Here is a 19,730-nt window from a genome sequence, read left to right as displayed (position 1 = left end):
TAAATTGAAACAATGATTCAAATTCTTTTATTTAAAATGTACTGTCTAACAATGATAATAATTATTTGGAGGATTCTAATTGAGTAATAGTTTTCTGAACAAAACTATAGTTTGATTTTATGAATGACACCACGACACTGAACTGTTTATTTGCGGTATTTTCAAAGCACAATAATTATTCACAATTACGAAGACACGTGTTCACGGCTTATTTTACAACAAAAGCGAAATGGGCCGTCAAAATAAAAATTTTTACCTAGAGATATAAACTGGCTGATTTTGGAACCTTTGTAACCGAAACGTGACAAAAGTGTGTACATTATAATAATCCGCTCTTTTATTAGTTACTACATTCAGGTACCCAAAATTTGAATATGTACCAAGAGATTATAAAATAAAATTAAATATTGAGGTTTCCAAGCTACTTGTTACAGTAATATAAAAATATATGTATATATTTTGTATAAACAAAATTTGAATTATATGCACTTTATGCACACTTATATAAAAATATGCAAAATTAGGAATTTTTGCATTTTTTATGCATTATAATATGCAAAATATGCAATTTGCATATTTGGCTAAGCCTAGTCATCTAATTTAAAGCAGTGTATAATCCCTTAATGTTTTTCTCAATAGAAGTGATGGCCTGTCTTTTTGAAGATCATCGTGTGTAACTGTGTCCCTTCAGAGTGCTACCCAAATACTTGTTAAAACATTCCCATAGTATCGTTGAATCACTGGCAAAACAGAATATACTCTGTACAATACCAAAAAAAAGTGATCGTCATTGTGGATACTTCTGCTGCATGAACACCAACCAAATTCAAGCTGTGCGCGGCACATGGCACAAATCTAGCTAAGTCACTGATGTTGTCAATGTGAGCTTGTACGCTGTTGTAAATTCCTGCCATGTTCGATCCGTTATCGAAGCCTTGGCCACGACAATCATTTATGTCCAATCCATCTTCTTTCAATTTTGTTAGAATTTCATTTGAGATTCCTTCACCAGTTTTCTTGTGGCTAACAATAAAATCAACAAAACTCTCCACGATTTGAGCCTGACCACTAGAGAAATCAATCTTATGACTTGACTCATTTGTTCGGAATGCGAAACGTCTGGAGTACAATCAAAGATAGCACAAATAGAGTACAAATACAATAGCGACGTCTTCTAAATATCTCACAAATATTTGCCAGTCTACGTTTTCTTCACAACTCACGAGCAGTGATTCATAGCCTGAACTGAACTTTACACTTGACGTTGTGTGCAAGTGTGCAGCTCCGCTTCGCTGCTCGCGCACTGAGACTGAGAGCATGATCACTGATCAGTTCCATGGTATAATACAATAAAGTTTCAATAAAGGCGGAATTTATTGTACCATGGATCAGTTCTATCTTCTGCCGCTCGACGCACTGCCCTTCTTGTGCCACCTGTATTACGCTGTCGTATTAGTATTAGCTTGCAACGCTGCAAACCATCCAGTTAACAAAACTTAAAATCCTTTATATATTACAATTATTTTTATAATGTTACTGACACCGTACCGGTATTTATGTACTCTCTTGTCTTTTTAATTTTGCTAGAATACGGAATCATATTTTTTCATCGAAAGTAGGAAAAATACTTGTTTATAAAATTAAAATCTTGGATTTCCTAAAAGTTTTTCTTCCGCTAATTTTGCGCCCCCTCACTCTTGCGCCCTTGGCGGGCGCCTCTTTCGCCAACCCCTAAATACGTCCCTGATTATCCATGCTTGTCTGTCCCAGAGATTTTGTAAATACAACTCCTCCGTCATTAGACCAGATTTAGTGACAAATGAGGCGTCGAATGAGATCTTATATCCCCAATCTGTTAAGTCTTCTTAACTTTTAAACTATTTTTAAGTTTTAAAGTTGTCGAAATAGTACAAGGTATATATAGTCCAGGGCGCATCTGTTTTGAGATGGACGTTAAGAGGTGACTCATATTTTTTTGCAGAAATTTCTTGGAATTAACTCCTATAATAATAATTGGGTTATCCTCCCACTCAAAAATGTCCGGAACATTGTTTAAATATACAAAATGTCAAAAAATGAAGGAAAAATTTGATTATTTTCTTCGTTTTTTGATTATAACTTTCAAAGTACAGTGGAACCCCGATAAGTCGGCCCCCGATAACCCGGAAATCCGGCTAACCCGGACCGATTTTCATCAGATAAACATTTTGATTTTCAATATTTTGTATTTTTCAATTTAATTGTGGCTTATTTCCCATCAAAATAGTTAATTATCAGACAAACCTTTCAACAATAAAAATGTATGTAATATAATATTTTAGAGATAATGTGTATGTGGGTAATTTGAACTATACGATATTAAAAATGACTCATAGCACACGCCGCAGAAACAACAGCCACCTGTCTGTAGTATCTATTCCTTTTTATTTCAAACTGTCAGCATTGTTTAGGAAAGACTATTTAAAAAATTCTTTTAAAAACAATGGTCTTTAGTTTTCACTGTTCTAATAATAACATTACATCATTGTAACTGTATTGTGTGTCTTGTATTGTTCGCTTCCATTTGCTTACGTTTGTGTTTGGTGTTTTTTTTAGTAATTTTAATGAGTAGGTACTGTGCATATTTATAAATATATTTCATGTTATTTCAATTCTAACGGAGTTTATCTGTAAGTATACCGTATTTTATTAATTTTTACCATATTCTCCGGCTATCTCGGATTTTCGATAACCCGGATCGGTCGCGGTCCCGATTAATCCGAGTTATCGAGGTTCCACTGTATTCACTTTCGGGAAAAGTTGTACTAACATAAAAGTTGCGTAATTAAATTTCCTATTATATAGGATTGGTTACAAATTTTAAAAATTGTCACCCTTGGTGCACAATAGCAATAATTTCGAAAAAAACATACAAAAACAAGTATTCGCATTTTACGATTTTCAACAATTTATGCTACACTTAGGACCTTCATATTTTACCCAGAAAAACTATATAATATAGTAAAACAATACTGTAAGTTTCATTAATATCGGTGCAATAGATTTTGCAAAATTAATTTTGCAATCCAGCTTTCGCAAAAAAAATCATTTTTTCAAAATGCTGCAGGACTGAAAGTAAAGCAGATAGCAAGTTGACATTTTTTTTACGTATAGAAGAATACCGTATCTTTCATTTGCAATTTTTAAAATTAAAATCCATTAACTACCACGCCGTCAGGAATTTTTTAAATAAACATTAATTTTTGGTGCTACGCGCAGGACAGCGGTGTTCGATTCACACAAGTTGATTTCCACCAAAATTTCTTCCAATCTTTATCTAATATATTATTTTCTTACTCTATATTTTGTTGTATTTTAATATTTTAATTCCACTAAAATCAAACTAATTTGATTATTGTTTGTGAAATATTGTTTAAACAGTTGCATATGTTTAAAAATAATAAACTTTTATTCTCTAAGTTAAAATATATGAACAAAGAAAGTTTTTGCCAAAAAAAAAGTTATTTCAAAGGACAGAGCATGTGTTTTTATTTTACAATAAACATATTTATTTATTTATATCGAAATGTACTAAAAATTAAAATTTATCAATCATTATCAAAGGTCATTGGAATGCCCAATCAGAGCAAACTATCTATCCGCTGTCCTGCGCGTAGCACAAAAAAAATGTGTATTTAAAAAAATTCCTGACGCTGTAGTGGTTAACCGATTTTAATTTTGCAAATTTCAAATGAAAGGTACGGTATTCTTCTATATGTAAAAAAAATTAAACTTGCTGTCGGCTTTATATTCAGTCCTGCAAGATTTTGAAAAAAATTATTTTTTTTTGCGAAAGCTGGATTGCAAAATCTATTCAACCGATCTTAATGAAATTCACAGTATTGTTTTCTTACATCATAAAGTTTTTGTTGGTAAAACATGAAGGTCCTAAGTGTAGCATAAATGGTTGAAAAACGTAAAATGCGAATACTTGTTTTTTTATCGTTTTTTTCGCAATGATTGCTATTTTGCAACAAGGGTGACGATGTTTAAAATTTTTAACGAATTCTATATTGTAGGAAATTTAATTGTACAACTTTTATGCCAGTGCAACTTTTCTCAGAAATTAATACTTTCAAAGTTATAATCAAAAAACGAAGAAAAAAATCGAATTTTCCCTTCATTTTTTGAGATTTTGATTATTTAAACAATGTTCCGGACCTTTTTGAGTGGGAGGATAACTTAAATATTATTATATGAGTAATTTTCAAGCAATTTCTGCAAAAAAATATGAGTCACCTCTCAACGTCCAAATGTACTAATATTTTTACAGATGCGCCCTGGTCTAATATGCATCAGGTATGGATAGCTGAATACAACCAAAACCCAATGGCCAACAAACGTTTCCTGAATGTTTCCCACTCGAGTGGTAAGCATAAAATGGCGCCATCTACTTCGATGGCTATGAAACAAAACGATTTATTAAGTATCGTTTTCTGCCCATTGTACTCCCCGAAGTTTACAAATATTTATATTGTGCTGGATTTGCTTTATCCCACTTTAAGGGGAGGGTATGGTTTGAAATCAACATTTCAAGCCCATTTTTGTGATTTCTTTAACTATGGTTCGCTTATTTTACTTTTAAATTACATAGGCAGATTAAGAACAATTCACAGAATATTCAAAAAAAATTTCAAGGAAAAAATATAGAGAAATAAGGCAACAGTGGTAAATTTTTACAGAGACCTAAAAAAATGAAATTTCGGGATCAGATTTTTGAGATCAGAACTCGTCACACGATTATGTGAAACAAAAATTCAAAAAGATTTTATTAGCTTATAAGTTTCTCAAAGTAACTCTGTTGGGTTTTTTATTTTTAAGGATTTTTGATGATACCCTATTTAACAAAAAGCCCGATTTCAACCAAATTTGGTATATAGGTACTCTTTTTGGTTTCTAAGATGGATGTGGTGAACCAGAAGAATCGGTTTACCAGAAGTTGTGTTTTTACTGGTTGTTTATGTAAAAATATGTTTTTTTTTTCAATTTTTTCCCTCTGTATATATTCATTTTTCAAAAAGGTAATACCGCAATTGAAAAGAGCGTAAAAATATTTTGTAGAAAATATTTTGATCTTTTTAGTTATTTTAATTGCCATTTAATAAATGCATAACGTATCTTCACATGTACCTATGTGTGGCAGATTCGTGCAAATATTATAAGAAATATTGTGCATTTAATGGTAGAAGCATATAATTTGGACCACATGTACTAAGCACATCAATGTTCAAATTAAGATATAAGGCCATTTTAGATTCTACCTTTTACAAAAATGGCGAGCATTCAAAATGGCGACTATACATATGTGACTAATAGCACGATAACTCTTGAACGAAATTTCCGATTTTACCAAAATTTGGTATATATGTTCTTCTTTTGATGTGTAAGACCAAGGTCTTGAACCGGAAGAATCGATTTACCAGAAGTTGTTTTTTACCAATTTTTATGTAATTCTTGTGTCTTTTTATGTTCGTATGTCTTTTTACCAATTCTTTCACCCTGTATATATTAATTTTTCCAAAAAGTTAATACCGACGTTAAAAAGGGCGTAAAAATATTTTTTAGGAAATATTTTGAACTCTTTAGTTATGTTAATTACCAATTAATAAATGCATAACGTATTTTCACATGTACCTATTCACCCATGTGAGGCCGATTCGTGCAAATAATATAAGAATTATTGTGCATTTAATGATAAAATCATATAATTTGGACCACACATACTACACACAAAGATTCAAATTTAGATATGAGGCCATCTCAGATTTTGTTTTTTTTTACAAAAATGGCGGGCATTCAAAATGAATCTGCCGCACATAGGTAATAGGTACATGTGAAGATACGTTATGCATTTATTAAATGGTAATTAACATAATTAAAAATTTCAAAATCTTTCCTAAAAAATATTTTTACACTCTTTTCAATGGCGGTATTACCTTTTTGAAAAATTAATATATACAGGGTGAAAAAATTGAAAAAAAAAACCAACATATTTTTACATAAGAAATAGTGAAAACACAACTTCTGGTCAACCGATTCTTCCCGTTCAGGACTTCAATCTTATCCACAAAAAAAGAACCTGGATGCCAAATTTTGCTGAAATCGGACTTTTCGTTCAAAAGTTATCGTGCTATTAGTCACATATGTATAGCCACCATTTTGAATGCTCGCCATTTTTGTAAAAGGCAAAATCTGAGATGGTCTCATATCTAAATTTAAACTTTTGTATGTGTAGTATATGTGGTCCAAATTATATGCTTCTACCATTGTCTTCTACTATTAAATTCACAATAATTCTTATATTTGCACGCATCTGCCACACATAGGTACATGTGCAGATACGTTATGCATTTATTAAATGGTAATTCACATAACTAAAAAGTTCAAAATATTTCCTAAAACATATTCTTACGCTTTTTTCAATGGTGGTATTACAATTTTGAAAAAACACTATATACAGGGTGAAAAAATTGGAAATAAATTATTTACATAATATAAAAGAGTTTTACATAAAAAACCAGGAAAACACAACTTCTAGTAAACCGATTCTTCCAGTTCACGACAACGATCTTGTAAATCACAAAAAGAACCTATGTACCAAATTTGGTTAAAATCGGACTTTCCATTCAAAAGATATCGTGCTATTAGTCACATATGTATAGTAGCCCATTTTGAATGACCGCCATTTTAGTAAAAGGCAAAATCTGAGCAGGCCTCATATCTAAATTTGAACCTCTATATGTGCAGTATATGTGGACCAAATTATATGCTTGTATCATTAAATGTGCAATTCTTAATAATATTTGCACGAATCTGACCCCCCCCCCCTTAACAGCATTTCATAGATTATGATATTATTTTTTGTTCCATATATATAACCAAATACAAAACAACAAAAACGATCTAAAAAGACTATTCGCCCTCAACTGTGTTCTTTATTCAATTTTCGTGCATTCTATTTACTAATTAAGACATTTTTTATTTCAGGTTCGAGATGGATACCGCCTTGACAAGCCAGAACATTGCAGGAGAGAACTATACAACATAATGTACTATTGCTGGGACAAAGACCCCAAGGAGAGACCGTCCTTTACAGAACTCTTAGAACTTTTAGAAAAATTATTAATGACAGAGACAGACTACATAGAACTAGAAAGGTTTCCGGATCATTCGTATTACAACATGATGAGTTTAAGTGGAGAAAAGTTGTAAAAGTAGATTCTATCCGAAAAAAGACTGTTTTGATAATTTTGTATTGTGTATAAGCTGGTATATTTTTGTATATATAACCATTATTGTAATTATTATTGTATTGTTAAAATTTATGTAAATTAATAAAAAATATTTTTAACTATATTTAGCAATTATTTTAAACAGATTAAAAAAGAGGTAGATTATAAGATACAAAACTTACCCAGGAAGAAATTAAATGAGGTTTAATTTAACTTTTACAAATTAAATGAGGTTTAATTTAATTTTTACAAATTAAATAAGGTTTAATTTAGATCAATGCCAGAACGCCATATGATATAAAGCAGGGGAAACCAACATTGCAATACAGGAGATTAAGAGAAGCTTATCAAAATCATGAGATGAGATAGCAGAAGAGAGATGGCCAGATTCTAGAGAAATACAAGTGGAAAATCATAAGGTATACTACTCGGGAAAAAGTGATAAATCACATGAATATGAAGTCGGGGTAATCGTATCACCCAAGGTTGCTAATACGTTACTTACAATTGAGTTTTATCAGAAAATCAACAGAATTACAGAAAATTACACGGCAGGAAAGTCCCATCATTATGGGCGATTTTAATTCTAATATTGGATCTGGAGATAAGACACAGCCGTCTCCGGCAGCCGTATTTAGCAGCCGTCTCTAAAATCCGAATAGCTAGGATGATTGCCGACCTCCGTCGCGGAGATGGCACTTAAAGAAGAAGATAAGACACAGTACATTGGAGCACATGGACTTGAAGTCAGAAACGAGATAAGAACTACGTAGGCTAAAAGACTTTAATACGAAAATGAGGGTAAAAGGCCACATCAAACAGATTACAGAAATAGTTCAAAAGGTAAGGGATAAACAGTCGAAGACAGACAAATTCATCAATAAAAATTTATGGATGACAGATGAGATCCTGAAACTAATGGACGAAGGAATAGAGCCAAAAGTTACCCAGACAGATATAAAACAATAAATATAACAATAAGAAGGAAAATCAGATAAGCAAAAGGAAAAGAAGCAATGGAAAACTCTACTGTCAAAATACGACAGTCCAGTGTACTTAGCAAAGTTAAAAAAAACCCACACGTGGACTAAGACGGAGACAGAAAAAAATCTAACTGATTCTGACGGAAACATCATCTTGAGAAAACAGAGAAAATAAAAACGTGCAAAGAATACCTAGAGAAACTGTCAAAAGAGATAACACCTTTGAGCTACAAAAATAGGTAAATGCTGGACCAAAATTATTACAGTATAGAGAGTTTATTCTGCAATAACATAGCTAAACGATGCCAACGCAGCAGGCCACAGTAATATACTAGCACAAGTGACAGGTGCTCAAACTAATGAACAACGAATCACGAACAATAATCACAAAGATACTCAACAACATAATACAACTGTGGAGAAATATTAACAGAATCGTTAACCTTCCCAGAAGTCTGAGTTTATTGTACTTAAAAAAAAACAGGAACCAAAAAATGAGAAGAATACCGTATTCTTATTGCAGAGATGCAGATACATCAATTTCCACGTATACGCATATCTTGTTGATTACCAGAAAGCATTTGATCAAGTACAAGAAGCAAGATAGAAAATGAAGCAGAACTGTTTAGAGCGGCAATCTGCAAATTCCGAATAGCAACAGTAATTTTGCAAAATAGACAATGACGGCCAATTTCACAGAGGTCCCTTCAACAATATTGCCACTACCAGCTATCAAAGTTCTTATCAAAGCTCAGACCTGTTCTATCAGAGCTATCAAAATCCCTATTGAATGACAAATATTTAGTTACTTATTTTAAATGAAATTATTTCTTTTTTTATAATCACTTCAATTTGATTTTAATTAAAAATGAAAATGTAATATCTGGTATTCTAGATTTTTATTTCAACATTGACAGAAGACATATCATATCAGCGGAATCACACAATGTAATGGTTAAAAATGTGCAAAAGCCGTGCGGAACTTTTTCAAATAACAGTGATGTAAAAATAAAATCCGCCACAAGAACGGTTTGTTACCACCAAAATATGAAGGAATTTAATATTGCTCCTAAATGTGGTAGATTCAGCAAACTTTTGCACAGAGATTTGTGCTAGTTTAAATATTTTATATTTGCTGAATGTTTTTAGCTTTATATCTACATCAAATTTTTTTGTGAAACCAAAGAACTGTTATTAAAAAGTTAACTTTTAAAAGCAGTAAGTATATTTGTTTTTTCATATTGTTGAAGTCATGTATTGTACATTGTACAGTATGAGGCAAATGACAGGATTAAATTCATTATTTTAAAAACCGACAGCTTTAGAAAATAATTCTGCAAGTCCTCGGTTTTATTTATACATAGGCGTCCTTTCAGATTACTTAGGTACTTTTTTTTATTTTTGACGTTATACATGTATACGGATAATTATAATTATAACATAACGTTATCCAGAGTTAACTTTATTTTTTCCGTTAACGGAAAATCCTGGGAGTTATACAGTGCGTCCGTAAGGTAACGCATAAATTCATTATTTCGTAAACCGGCGACTCTAAGGAAAAATCCCGAAACAGGTCGATTTTTATTTTTAAGTTATTATATTGTGGCATATATGGTATAGTAGTGACGTCATCCATCTGGGCGTGATGACGTAATCGATGATTTTTTTAAATGAGAATATGGGTCATGTGATAGCTCATTTAAAAGGGTATTCAACTCTCTATTCAATAATATAAACATTAACATAATTATTTACACAGGGTGTCCAAATTTTTTTTTAATTAGAATAATTTACAAAAAAAGAAGAATGTATGTAATTTGTTAAATTCTAAACACATTTTACTACTGCCAGAAAACATAAAAATGTTTTATTTAAAAAATAAACATTGATTTTCGCTTAAACGGAATGTTCAAATTGCCAAGAGACAGGTGGGTGGCAGCTTTAACATTAAATTTAAGCGAGAAGCAATATTTATTTCTTAAATAAATATGTTTTTCCTGTTTTCTTACTACAGTAAAACGTATTTTGAATTAAATAAATTATATACATTCTTCTTTTTGTCTCAAATAATTTAATTTAAAAAATATATTTTTGAAGTCCCTGTATAAATAATTATATTAATGTTTATATTGATGAATAGAGAATTGAATACCCTTTCAAATGAGCTATCACATGACCCCTAGTCTCACTTAAAAAAATCATCGATTACGTCATCAAGCGTAGATGGATGACATCACTAGTATGATATATTATATGCCAAAAAATTGTAATTTAAAAACAAAAATTGACCTGTTTCGTGGTTTTTTCTTAAAGTCGCCGGTTTATGAAATAATGAATTTATGCGTTACTTTATGGACGCATTGTATATGGTCCTTGCAGGGACAGTGTCACAAATGACTAGAAGAGCAGATATAACAATGAATTAGAGACTCTATTCGGTCAGGGAAACATCGTAAGATACATAAAAGACAATAGACTAAGATATACAGGTCACGTGGTATGGCAACAATAGCAAAACAATAGTAAATGCGGCAAACACTCACGAAAAGTTGTAAAAGCCAAAGAAGAAGAAGTTATCCAGAGTAAACCGCCCATTCGCTTTCAGTTAAATCAATCAGTCTGTACTCTGCAGGCAATGCATCATCAAGTGATTTCTAACCATTCCTGTTATTCCTTCTAACCAAATATATTCTGTTTTTAACCTACTAACTTTAGTCCTCCCTCTATAGACCTTTTCCAGTCCTCCAACTTCTGCTCAAATATTTCTTTGCTCTCCTCCACTATAACAAGATCTCATCCACAAAGAACATTCACCGAGGAGTCTCATCCCTTAGCTTCTCTGTCAGTAAATTCTTAACAAGATTAAAAGGTAAGGACTCAGTAAACAAACCTTCTAAGTGAAGAAGAATAAAAATTTTCTTCTTGATGAGCATATCCGTGACGAATGTTGGCCATCATGGCAAATTTGATCTTATCTGAAGCAGCGCGGAAAAGCTGCACCAGATTGTTGTGTTGAACCAGACTCTGAGGTTCGTTAACCAGGATGTTCTCCTTCTTCCTGAACCTCGCTTTCCATATATTTTCCTTGCGTAATGGCTAGTAGAAGTTCATATCTGGGTTCAGTTCGTATAACGTGTTCGAAGTATTGTACCTTTAGAGACAGTGGCGTAACAAACTCCGTCGCCACCCCCAGTAGAATTAGAAATGGGCCCCTTTAAAAAATTACTAAATGCGACATGTGTAACAAATACCTATGTGTTACAGCCCAGTAAATGATCGTAAAATATGGCGATACCATGTAATTTTCAGTGTCACCACCGAAGTGGTCAACTCAAGACTTCTCGAGTTATTTATTTATGAGTAAAAATGTTTATTGTTTAAGAAAAAACAATTTTTTGGGCGATTTTTCGCAAATAGTTTAAAGAGTATTTCGCAAGTATTTGATCGAAAAGAATATTGTTAGCAAAAATGTAGCTTATAAAAAAATGAAGTCTATCGACCCAGTAAAAGAAAAGTTGTAGCTCATGAAAATTTTTCTATCATTCGTCAAATTCGAATATTTCAACGTGAAATAACCAAAATATAAAATACTTTTCGGGAAAAACTCATTAGAACTGTTTTAAAGTGTTTAAAAAAGCTTTATTTTTATTTTTACAAAAGTTTCTAGCATCAAAACTAAGCCAGTTGTGCTCAAAATACAGTTAATCTCATCTTTTGGTAAAAAATTGTGAAAATCTCCTCTTATTTAGCACCCGAAATGAAACTAATCATCATCGCTTTACAAATTACCGTAAGTTTCACCGGTTCAAAGTGCTTATTTTTGAAAGGGTTCTAGTTAAAACGGCTTGAACTAGTCACTAATCACAAGTATGTGCCAATTTTAAACAGCCATAATATCTTAACCAAATTTTGTCTTACAGAAAAACAAAAATAAAGCCATAATATTTATAGAAGCAAAACCTACATTTCTCTACTCTTTAGAGATTTTTCGTATCACTAATACTTTTTAAGTTATTTTGAAAAAAGGCATTTTCAAAAATAAAAACTTTTTTTAATATGAAACCAATTTTTTTATATATTTTTTAATATGAAACCAATTTTACTATTATGTTTCCATTTGGAAGTATCTTCTGTTTCTCAAAAGAGAGAAACCATTAAATTTTATTTGTGTAATAATTTACACCGATAATAAGCGTCTTTTTCGTGAAATACATCACTGCCATCCTCAGGAAAATGCAGACCAAGATTTTGTTACCAATTTCATCCAAATGATTTTAGTTGACAGTTCGACACATCTCATCGCGAATATCTTCTTCGTGATTGTTGTCCATGCGCTCCATCCACTATGTAAAGGACAAATTTACAGAGGTCGCAGTAGCCAGTAGCTAGCTAGTAGCTTCGTGTTGTTCTTCGCGTTCAGATGTTTCGGAAGTTTTGCTTCGGGTGGCGAAATACTCTCGAGCGATCTAACAACTGTTGAATATTTCGTGAGAAACGCGCGGAAGTTTTTTGAAGGATTTGTTTTAAACTTTAGGTTAGTGTGTTATCGTTGGGTGTATCATTTGTGACAGTGATTTATTGTGGCAGGTAAGATTTTTTAAACTAAAAATATACAAGAAGTCACATTATTAATAAAGATTTAAAACAAAAACTAACCTCAACTTTTAATCAATTACTTTTAATGAAAAATAAGCCACAATTTTACCAAAAAAATGATTTTATTAACGTTTCGAAGCCCAAATCGGGTTTAGTTGTCAAAATACAAAATACTACTAAAATAAACAAAAATGTTGTTGCTAAGTAAAAAATTCTTCTAATAATTTATTTAATCTGACTCATTTATATTGGCAATTCAGACGTATATTATACATTTTAAAGTAGAAGACTTTAAAATGATATCGCCAATATTTATTAGTTGCATTCCTCGGACGACTTTATTAAAAGATAGTTCATTCGATTACATGAAATCAATCCCAACTCAAGAATATCCGTCACAAAAAAATCATAGCACGTGATCTGTCTTTAAAAAACAACCAAATGCAACGATGACAGTAAAATTCTCGCGTTAGAGATTCCATAGTAAATCACGAGGGAAAACCAGGAAAAAACCTTGTGATACTATCCCGACATCGTAAGTATTTGGTCTTACATTTAATTTACTTTCAAAAAACTAATACCAAATTCTGATTTTAATATGTTTAAATTATAAATAATATTAATAATACATAGATATACAATAAGTAATACTAAAATATAAAATATGTACTAACTCAATATGTTACTGACTTACTAATCGTGGTATTTTCTTTCTATTGACTTCCTCCTTTAGTATGGGTAACCACATCCTACTGCATTCTACTGAGGAATTTGCGACACAATTGGTTTCATTTAGCATAATTAGAGCCGCTTTTGATTTTCTCTTTTTGCTACTATCTGTTTCTTTCAGGACTATACTTGAATCTCTCCACTGAACTATATGGTCATTATCCCATGCATGTTGACATTATTTGAGATCTATCACATTCTCTATTTTTAATGTAAGACTGATGTTCACTTATTCTAACGTTTAATGGTCTTGATGTTTCACCTAAATAAAATTGTTCGCATTCACAAGGTATTTTATAAATACAATTCTTTGTTCTTTCTTGTTCATTGTTAGGTTTAGTTTTAGATAGAATGTGTTTGTTGTTTTGAATGTTGTTGAAATGTTGAATTTATTTCCTATTGTTTTAAGTTACTCGGATAGTCCTTTTATATATGGTATTGATATTTTCCTCGTATTATTTCTTGTGGATGTTATAGGATCCCGTTCTAAGTTGTTCTGTTCTATTCGATCCAGTCTTGACAATTCCTTATTTATAAACGATAAAGGATAATCATTTTTTAATAAAACAGATGTTAACAATTGTTTTTCTTCTAACAATGAATGTTCGTTAGAACAAGTAATTTTGGCTCTATCATATAAGGATTTTAATGATTCCCTTCTTAACGTTGATGTTGTGATTTGATTTATAATTGAGATATCTGTTGGTGTGTGTTGGTTTTCTATACACTTGAGTCTCATATCCAGTATCCTTCTTTGATACTAAAACATCGAGAAAAGGTAGAGTGTTATTATATTCCTTTTCCATTGTAAATTTTATTGTCTCTTCTTGATAGTTTATAATATTTAGGAATGTATCCATTAATTCTGATCTATGAGGCCATATTGAAAACACATCATCTACATATCTCCACCATACTGTGGGTTTTAAATTATGAAGCTCTAATTATGCTAAATGAAACCAATTGTGTCGCAAATTCCTCAGTAGAATGCAGTAAGATGTGGATACCCATACTAAAGGAGGAAGTCAATAGAAAGAAAATACCACGATTATTAAGTCAGTAACATATTGAGTTAGTACATATTTTATATTTTAGTATTACTTATTGTATATCTATGTATTATTAATATTATTTATAACTTTTTAAACATATTAAAATCAGAATTTGATATTAGTTTTTTGAAAGTAAATTAAATGTAAGACCAAATACTTACCATGTCGGGATAGTATCACAAGGTTTTTCCTGGTTTTCCCTCGTGATTTACTATGGAATCTCTAACGCGAGAATTTTACTGTCATCGTTGCATTTGGTTATCTTTTTAAAGATAGATCACATGCTATGATTTTTTTGTGACGGATATTCTTGAGTTGGGATTTATTTCATGTAATCGAATGAACTATCTTTTAATAAAGTCGTCCCAGGAACGCAACTCATAAATATTGGCGATATTATTTTAAAGTCTTCTACTTTAAAATGTATAATATATGTCTGAATTACCAATATAAATGAGTCAGATTAAATAAATTATTAGAAGAATTTTTTACTTAGCAACAATATTTTTGTTTATTTTAGTAGTATTTTGTATTTTGACAACGAAACCCGATTTGGGCTTCGAAACGTTAACAAAATCATTTTTTTAGTAACATTGTGGCTTATTTCCCATTAAAAGTAATTGATTATAAAAATGCCACGAGAAAATAGCTTCAGAACAACATCAACTTTTAATATTTAAATTGGTTTAGCATACTTAAATATTTAACAAATTTTTTTATTCTGTCCATCGTTTTGTTATGATTTCTGTATATTATTCAAGTTTATTAAAGGTTTAAAAAATAGCTTATCTTTTACCCCGTTTCCTCTTCTTCTTTCATTTATTGATTTTCTTTTTATGAGTCTCTTCTGAGTTTTCTATTCTTTCCATATATTTAAAAAAAAATACTTTTCATGATTTTATAAAGTTTGTTATGTGTTTATCATCGTACATAATTGATTATTTTTTCTTTGATCTTTTATCGACCGAATCAGAACTATTTTTATAACCAGTTTGATTATTCTTATACAGGGTGATTGATTAGTGGGGTAAAGCTCAATATATCGGCTCTAGTAATAGATAGCATTAAAAGTTAATAACAAAAATTGTAGACAACTTTGAACTTCACATTTTAAAATTAATTAGAATGTTACAGGGTGTTCGATAACATCGTGGCAGACCAAACTTATGTTTTTTTAAATAAAACACCCTATATTTTATCTTATATTCAAAATCTTCTTAACTTCCCCATTACAAAAATATAAAGGTCTTTTATGTTATACAGGGTATTTACAAAGTTATAGCCAATTTTCTATGAAAATCGTAACAAGTTCAGCTCCCTGTATAAATAAAAATAAGCACAACAGCAATGATTTATTGATGCCATATTTTTTTATTTATTGTCAAAATTTTTTAAAAATGATTGATATTGCTAATTTTCTTTATATCGAATACAGAGTCAAGACGCAAGTACATTATTTTCTCAGTAATTTTTAAATGGAACACCCTGTATTTTATATCACTATTAAAAAGTACGATTGTGGTATTTTAATTTGTATACAAATTCCCTATGTCTAAATTTGTTAGTTTTCGAGATATTTTCATTTTTTAATGGACCAGTAACGTGGCCACCCAGATCACCAAAAAATAAACTTGACTGATTTTTTTGGGATTACGTTAAGAATGAAGGTTATAAAATGCCTCCAACAACAAGAGATGAGATGAAAAATAGAAAACAAAGTGTATTTCGAAGTGTTAATTTACAAATGCTTCGTAGTGTAAATAACTCATTCACTCAACTCATTTTGAACACCTTATGTAATTAAATATATAAAATATTTTACTAAAAGTAGCTTTTAATTGTTTCAAAAATGTTCTATTTTGTGTTTTTGTTTTTGTTTGTAAAATTTTTTACTGATAAATTATTTTTTGTTCTTTATTTGTTACATTGTTACATTTACATACAAAAGTAGTTTTTAACTGTTTTCACAAAATGTTGTGTTTTGTGTTTGTTTTTTTTTGTAAAATTTATAACTAATAAATTATTTTTTCTACGACCGTTTAATAATAGGCTCATTATTCACTATTTTTTCATAGATAATAGCACTCAATACTGTACCCGTGAGTAATAGTTCATTACTCACGGGCTGAAGTTAATCACGTTTATCATTTATATTAGTGACAGTGACATTAGCGCAGTTTGTTTGTGTTTCAATTGGAATTTATAACTAATATTGTGTTTACTTTTCAAGTTATATTGTGTTACAATATATGTATTATAACATATTATATATAGTTATATTATTATATTAAATATAGTTAAATAAGTAAATACACATTATAACTATATGAAATATGTCCACCGACAATAGCCACTTCCTATTTATTAGATTCATTGACAGTAGGTACAAATTTATGCTTATAATTTTTCAGAAACGAATAGAACTTGGATTGACTACTTCTTGTTGTATTTTTACAATAAATAAGAATTTGGTAATAGTAGACAACCAATTATTCAGCCTGGGAGTACACAGTATTTAGGTATTTTTGTAAATTATTATAATTTAAATCTCGAGTAGTTGATAATTATATTTTTTACTAATTAAAATAAAAAAGGTCGTAGAAAAAGTATAGTATTCTACTTGCATGTAATGGCTATTACTCACTCTGATGAATTACGACACTCGCCTACGGCTCGTGTCGCAAACTTCATCATCGTGAGTAATAGCCATCATTACATGCTCGTTGAATAATGTACTATTTCTTTATTTATTTGCTATATTTACATACAAAAGTAGTTTTTAATTGTTTCAAAAATGTTGTATGTTGTGGCTGTTTTTTTTTGCAAATTTATTACTAATAAATTATATTTCTTTATTTATTTGTTACATTCTTACATTGATTACCAGACTGATAATCAGTAATCTTAAATTATTGATTTTAAAAAATTCAGTTATGGCTTACTTATAATTTGGAAAGATTTAGACCCCTAATTAATAATTTGCTCTGAAAAATGAACATAGCTCGAAAAGTAATAAATTTAGACATAGCGAATATTATACAAAAATTAAAGTACGGTAGCATAGTGACATAAAATACAGGGTGTTCCATTTAAAATGACTGAGAAAATAATGTACTTGCGTTTTGACTCACCCTGTATTCGATATAAAGAAATTAGCAATATTAACCATTCTTAAAAATTTTCACAATGAACAAAAAAATATGGCATCAATAAACCATTGCTTATTTTTATTTATACAGGGAGCTGAACGATTTTCATAGAAAATTGGTTATAACTTTGTAAATACCCTATACAACATAACATTCTAATTTTTGTAATGGGGAAGTTAAGAAGATTTCGAATATAAGATAAAATATAGGGTGTTCCCTTAAAAAAAAAACATAAGTTTGGTCTGCCACGATGTTGTCGAACACCCTGTAATATTCTAATTAATTTTAAAATGTGAAGCTCAAAGTTGTCTACAAGTTTTGTTACATATTAACTTTTGTTGCTATCTATTACTATAGCGGATCTATTGAGCTTTACCCCACTAATCAATCACCCTGTATAACCACTTTTATTTATTCTTACATACATTTCACATTCTCTTATTAATTTCTGATCTATATTTGCTGCTGTTCGTATCTGTTCTAATATATTTTGACTTTATTTATCTAAAAAGCTCAACAGGCTTTGAAGGCTTAGGCTGAAAATTTTACATTTAATATTAAAATTACTAGTTACATTTTGTTTAAAATACATTTAATATTTCTTAAAGTCTTTTTACCACCTACCTTTAACCACGTATTTCCATTTACTTCTCTCCAATGCTTTTTATATTAATTTTTTAAGTCTTCATATACGCTGTTCTTCCATTAAATATGTCATACTTACTGTAATTTTGCGCTATATTTTCATATAGGTAGGTATATCTTTTTTTGAATTGTAGCACTGCAGTCTTCCATTACTATTTTGATAGTAATTCCTGGTAGTTTTTCATATTCTCTTTCTATATTGTTTGTAGACCTCCTCTTTGTCTTTTTCTCTGTCATCTTCTGTTGGTGCGTACACATTTATTATGCTGATTCTTTCTTTTTTAACCGAATTTTACACATTTTACCTATATGCTAGAAGTCCATCACTTTGTCTTCACATCTTTTTATCATAAAACTTGTGCCTAACAATCTGTTTTCTCCCACTTTTAAGAAATACTATATCCTCTATTTCTACTAATTCTGTATCTTATTATTTTGTTTCTTTTAAAAACTGTTATGTTTATTTTACATTTTTTACTTCTCTAATATATTCTTCTCTCTCTCTTTTCACTTTTCTTTTCATAAATAGGTACCTTTACATCCCATGTACCTACCGTAGTTGGTTTTAATTTTCTTTCTGTCTTTTATCCAAAACATTACCTTGTCCATTGCCTTTGTTCATTCTGTTTCATTTACCGTTATTAGTTTATTGGTTTCTGTTTTGGTTTCCTTTTTTTAGTTGTTTCTGGTCTGTATTCAATATTCACATGAATCATTTATTTTTAATTTTTGTAATCCAACTTTGATACTTTGTTTTTTATTTAATTTATTTGGCCTTCATTTGGATTTTTCTCTGTATCTTATGTTTAGTTTTGTTGATGTCATCATCAATGTTCATGTTTTTCTTTAATTTCGCTGTTTACTTTTGTTCTCCATTATTGTATTTTTGTCAGTTGCTCATAGGAGCTGAATTAAACAGCCTTTATGTCTAATTTTGTCTTTGCCCTTTATCCTTGTATTCATTTTTTATAGATTTGCTTAAAATTTCCTTGTCTTCTTTATCTATTTCTACTCTTTGTAGTATTACATCATTGCGTCTTGTCTTTTGTGTTTTTCCTTTTAGCTTTTTTCCATCACTTCCATTTTAAGTTTGGTTTCTTTGATTCCCTATTCTAGCTTCATTTTTCTTGTCTGATCTCAATAATTTCATTTTAAATTCTCCCTTCTCTTCTTACAGTTCTCTTAATTCTGTTGTTAGAATATTTAAACTATTAAGGATTTTGTCCATTTCTGAATAATTTTTTTTTCTTTTTTTAATCTTCCTTATATTTTGACTTACAAATAGGTAAACTTCTTATTCTTATT

The 19,730-nt window shown here is 30.3% G+C and overlaps 2 protein-coding genes across 2 annotated transcripts in view; both read left to right on the top strand.

The window, feature by feature from the left end:
* Positions 1-7,395, top strand: part of LOC126879894 (tyrosine kinase receptor Cad96Ca) — a 153,815-nt gene extending 146,420 nt beyond the window's left edge. The window contains exon 8 of the mRNA XM_050643238.1: positions 7,027-7,395. Within this exon, the coding sequence (XP_050499195.1) occupies positions 7,027-7,251 (225 nt within the window). The 3' untranslated portion in view covers positions 7,252-7,395. The remainder of the gene's footprint in view (positions 1-7,026) is intronic.
* Positions 7,396-12,652: 5,257 nt separating this feature from the next.
* The window catches only part of LOC126879895 (tachykinin-like peptides receptor 86C), an 883,727-nt gene continuing 876,649 nt past the window's right edge, over positions 12,653-19,730 (top strand). The window contains exon 1 of the mRNA XM_050643239.1: positions 12,653-12,841. The gene's annotated coding sequence lies outside the window, so the exon portion shown is untranslated. The remainder of the gene's footprint in view (positions 12,842-19,730) is intronic.

The sequence above is a fragment of the Diabrotica virgifera genome, chromosome 2 (assembly GCF_917563875.1).
Source record: "Diabrotica virgifera virgifera chromosome 2, PGI_DIABVI_V3a".
Taxonomy (NCBI): domain Eukaryota; kingdom Metazoa; phylum Arthropoda; class Insecta; order Coleoptera; family Chrysomelidae; genus Diabrotica; species Diabrotica virgifera.
Note: the sequence above shows the minus strand (reverse complement) of the source record. Positions and strands in the feature narration are given on the sequence as shown.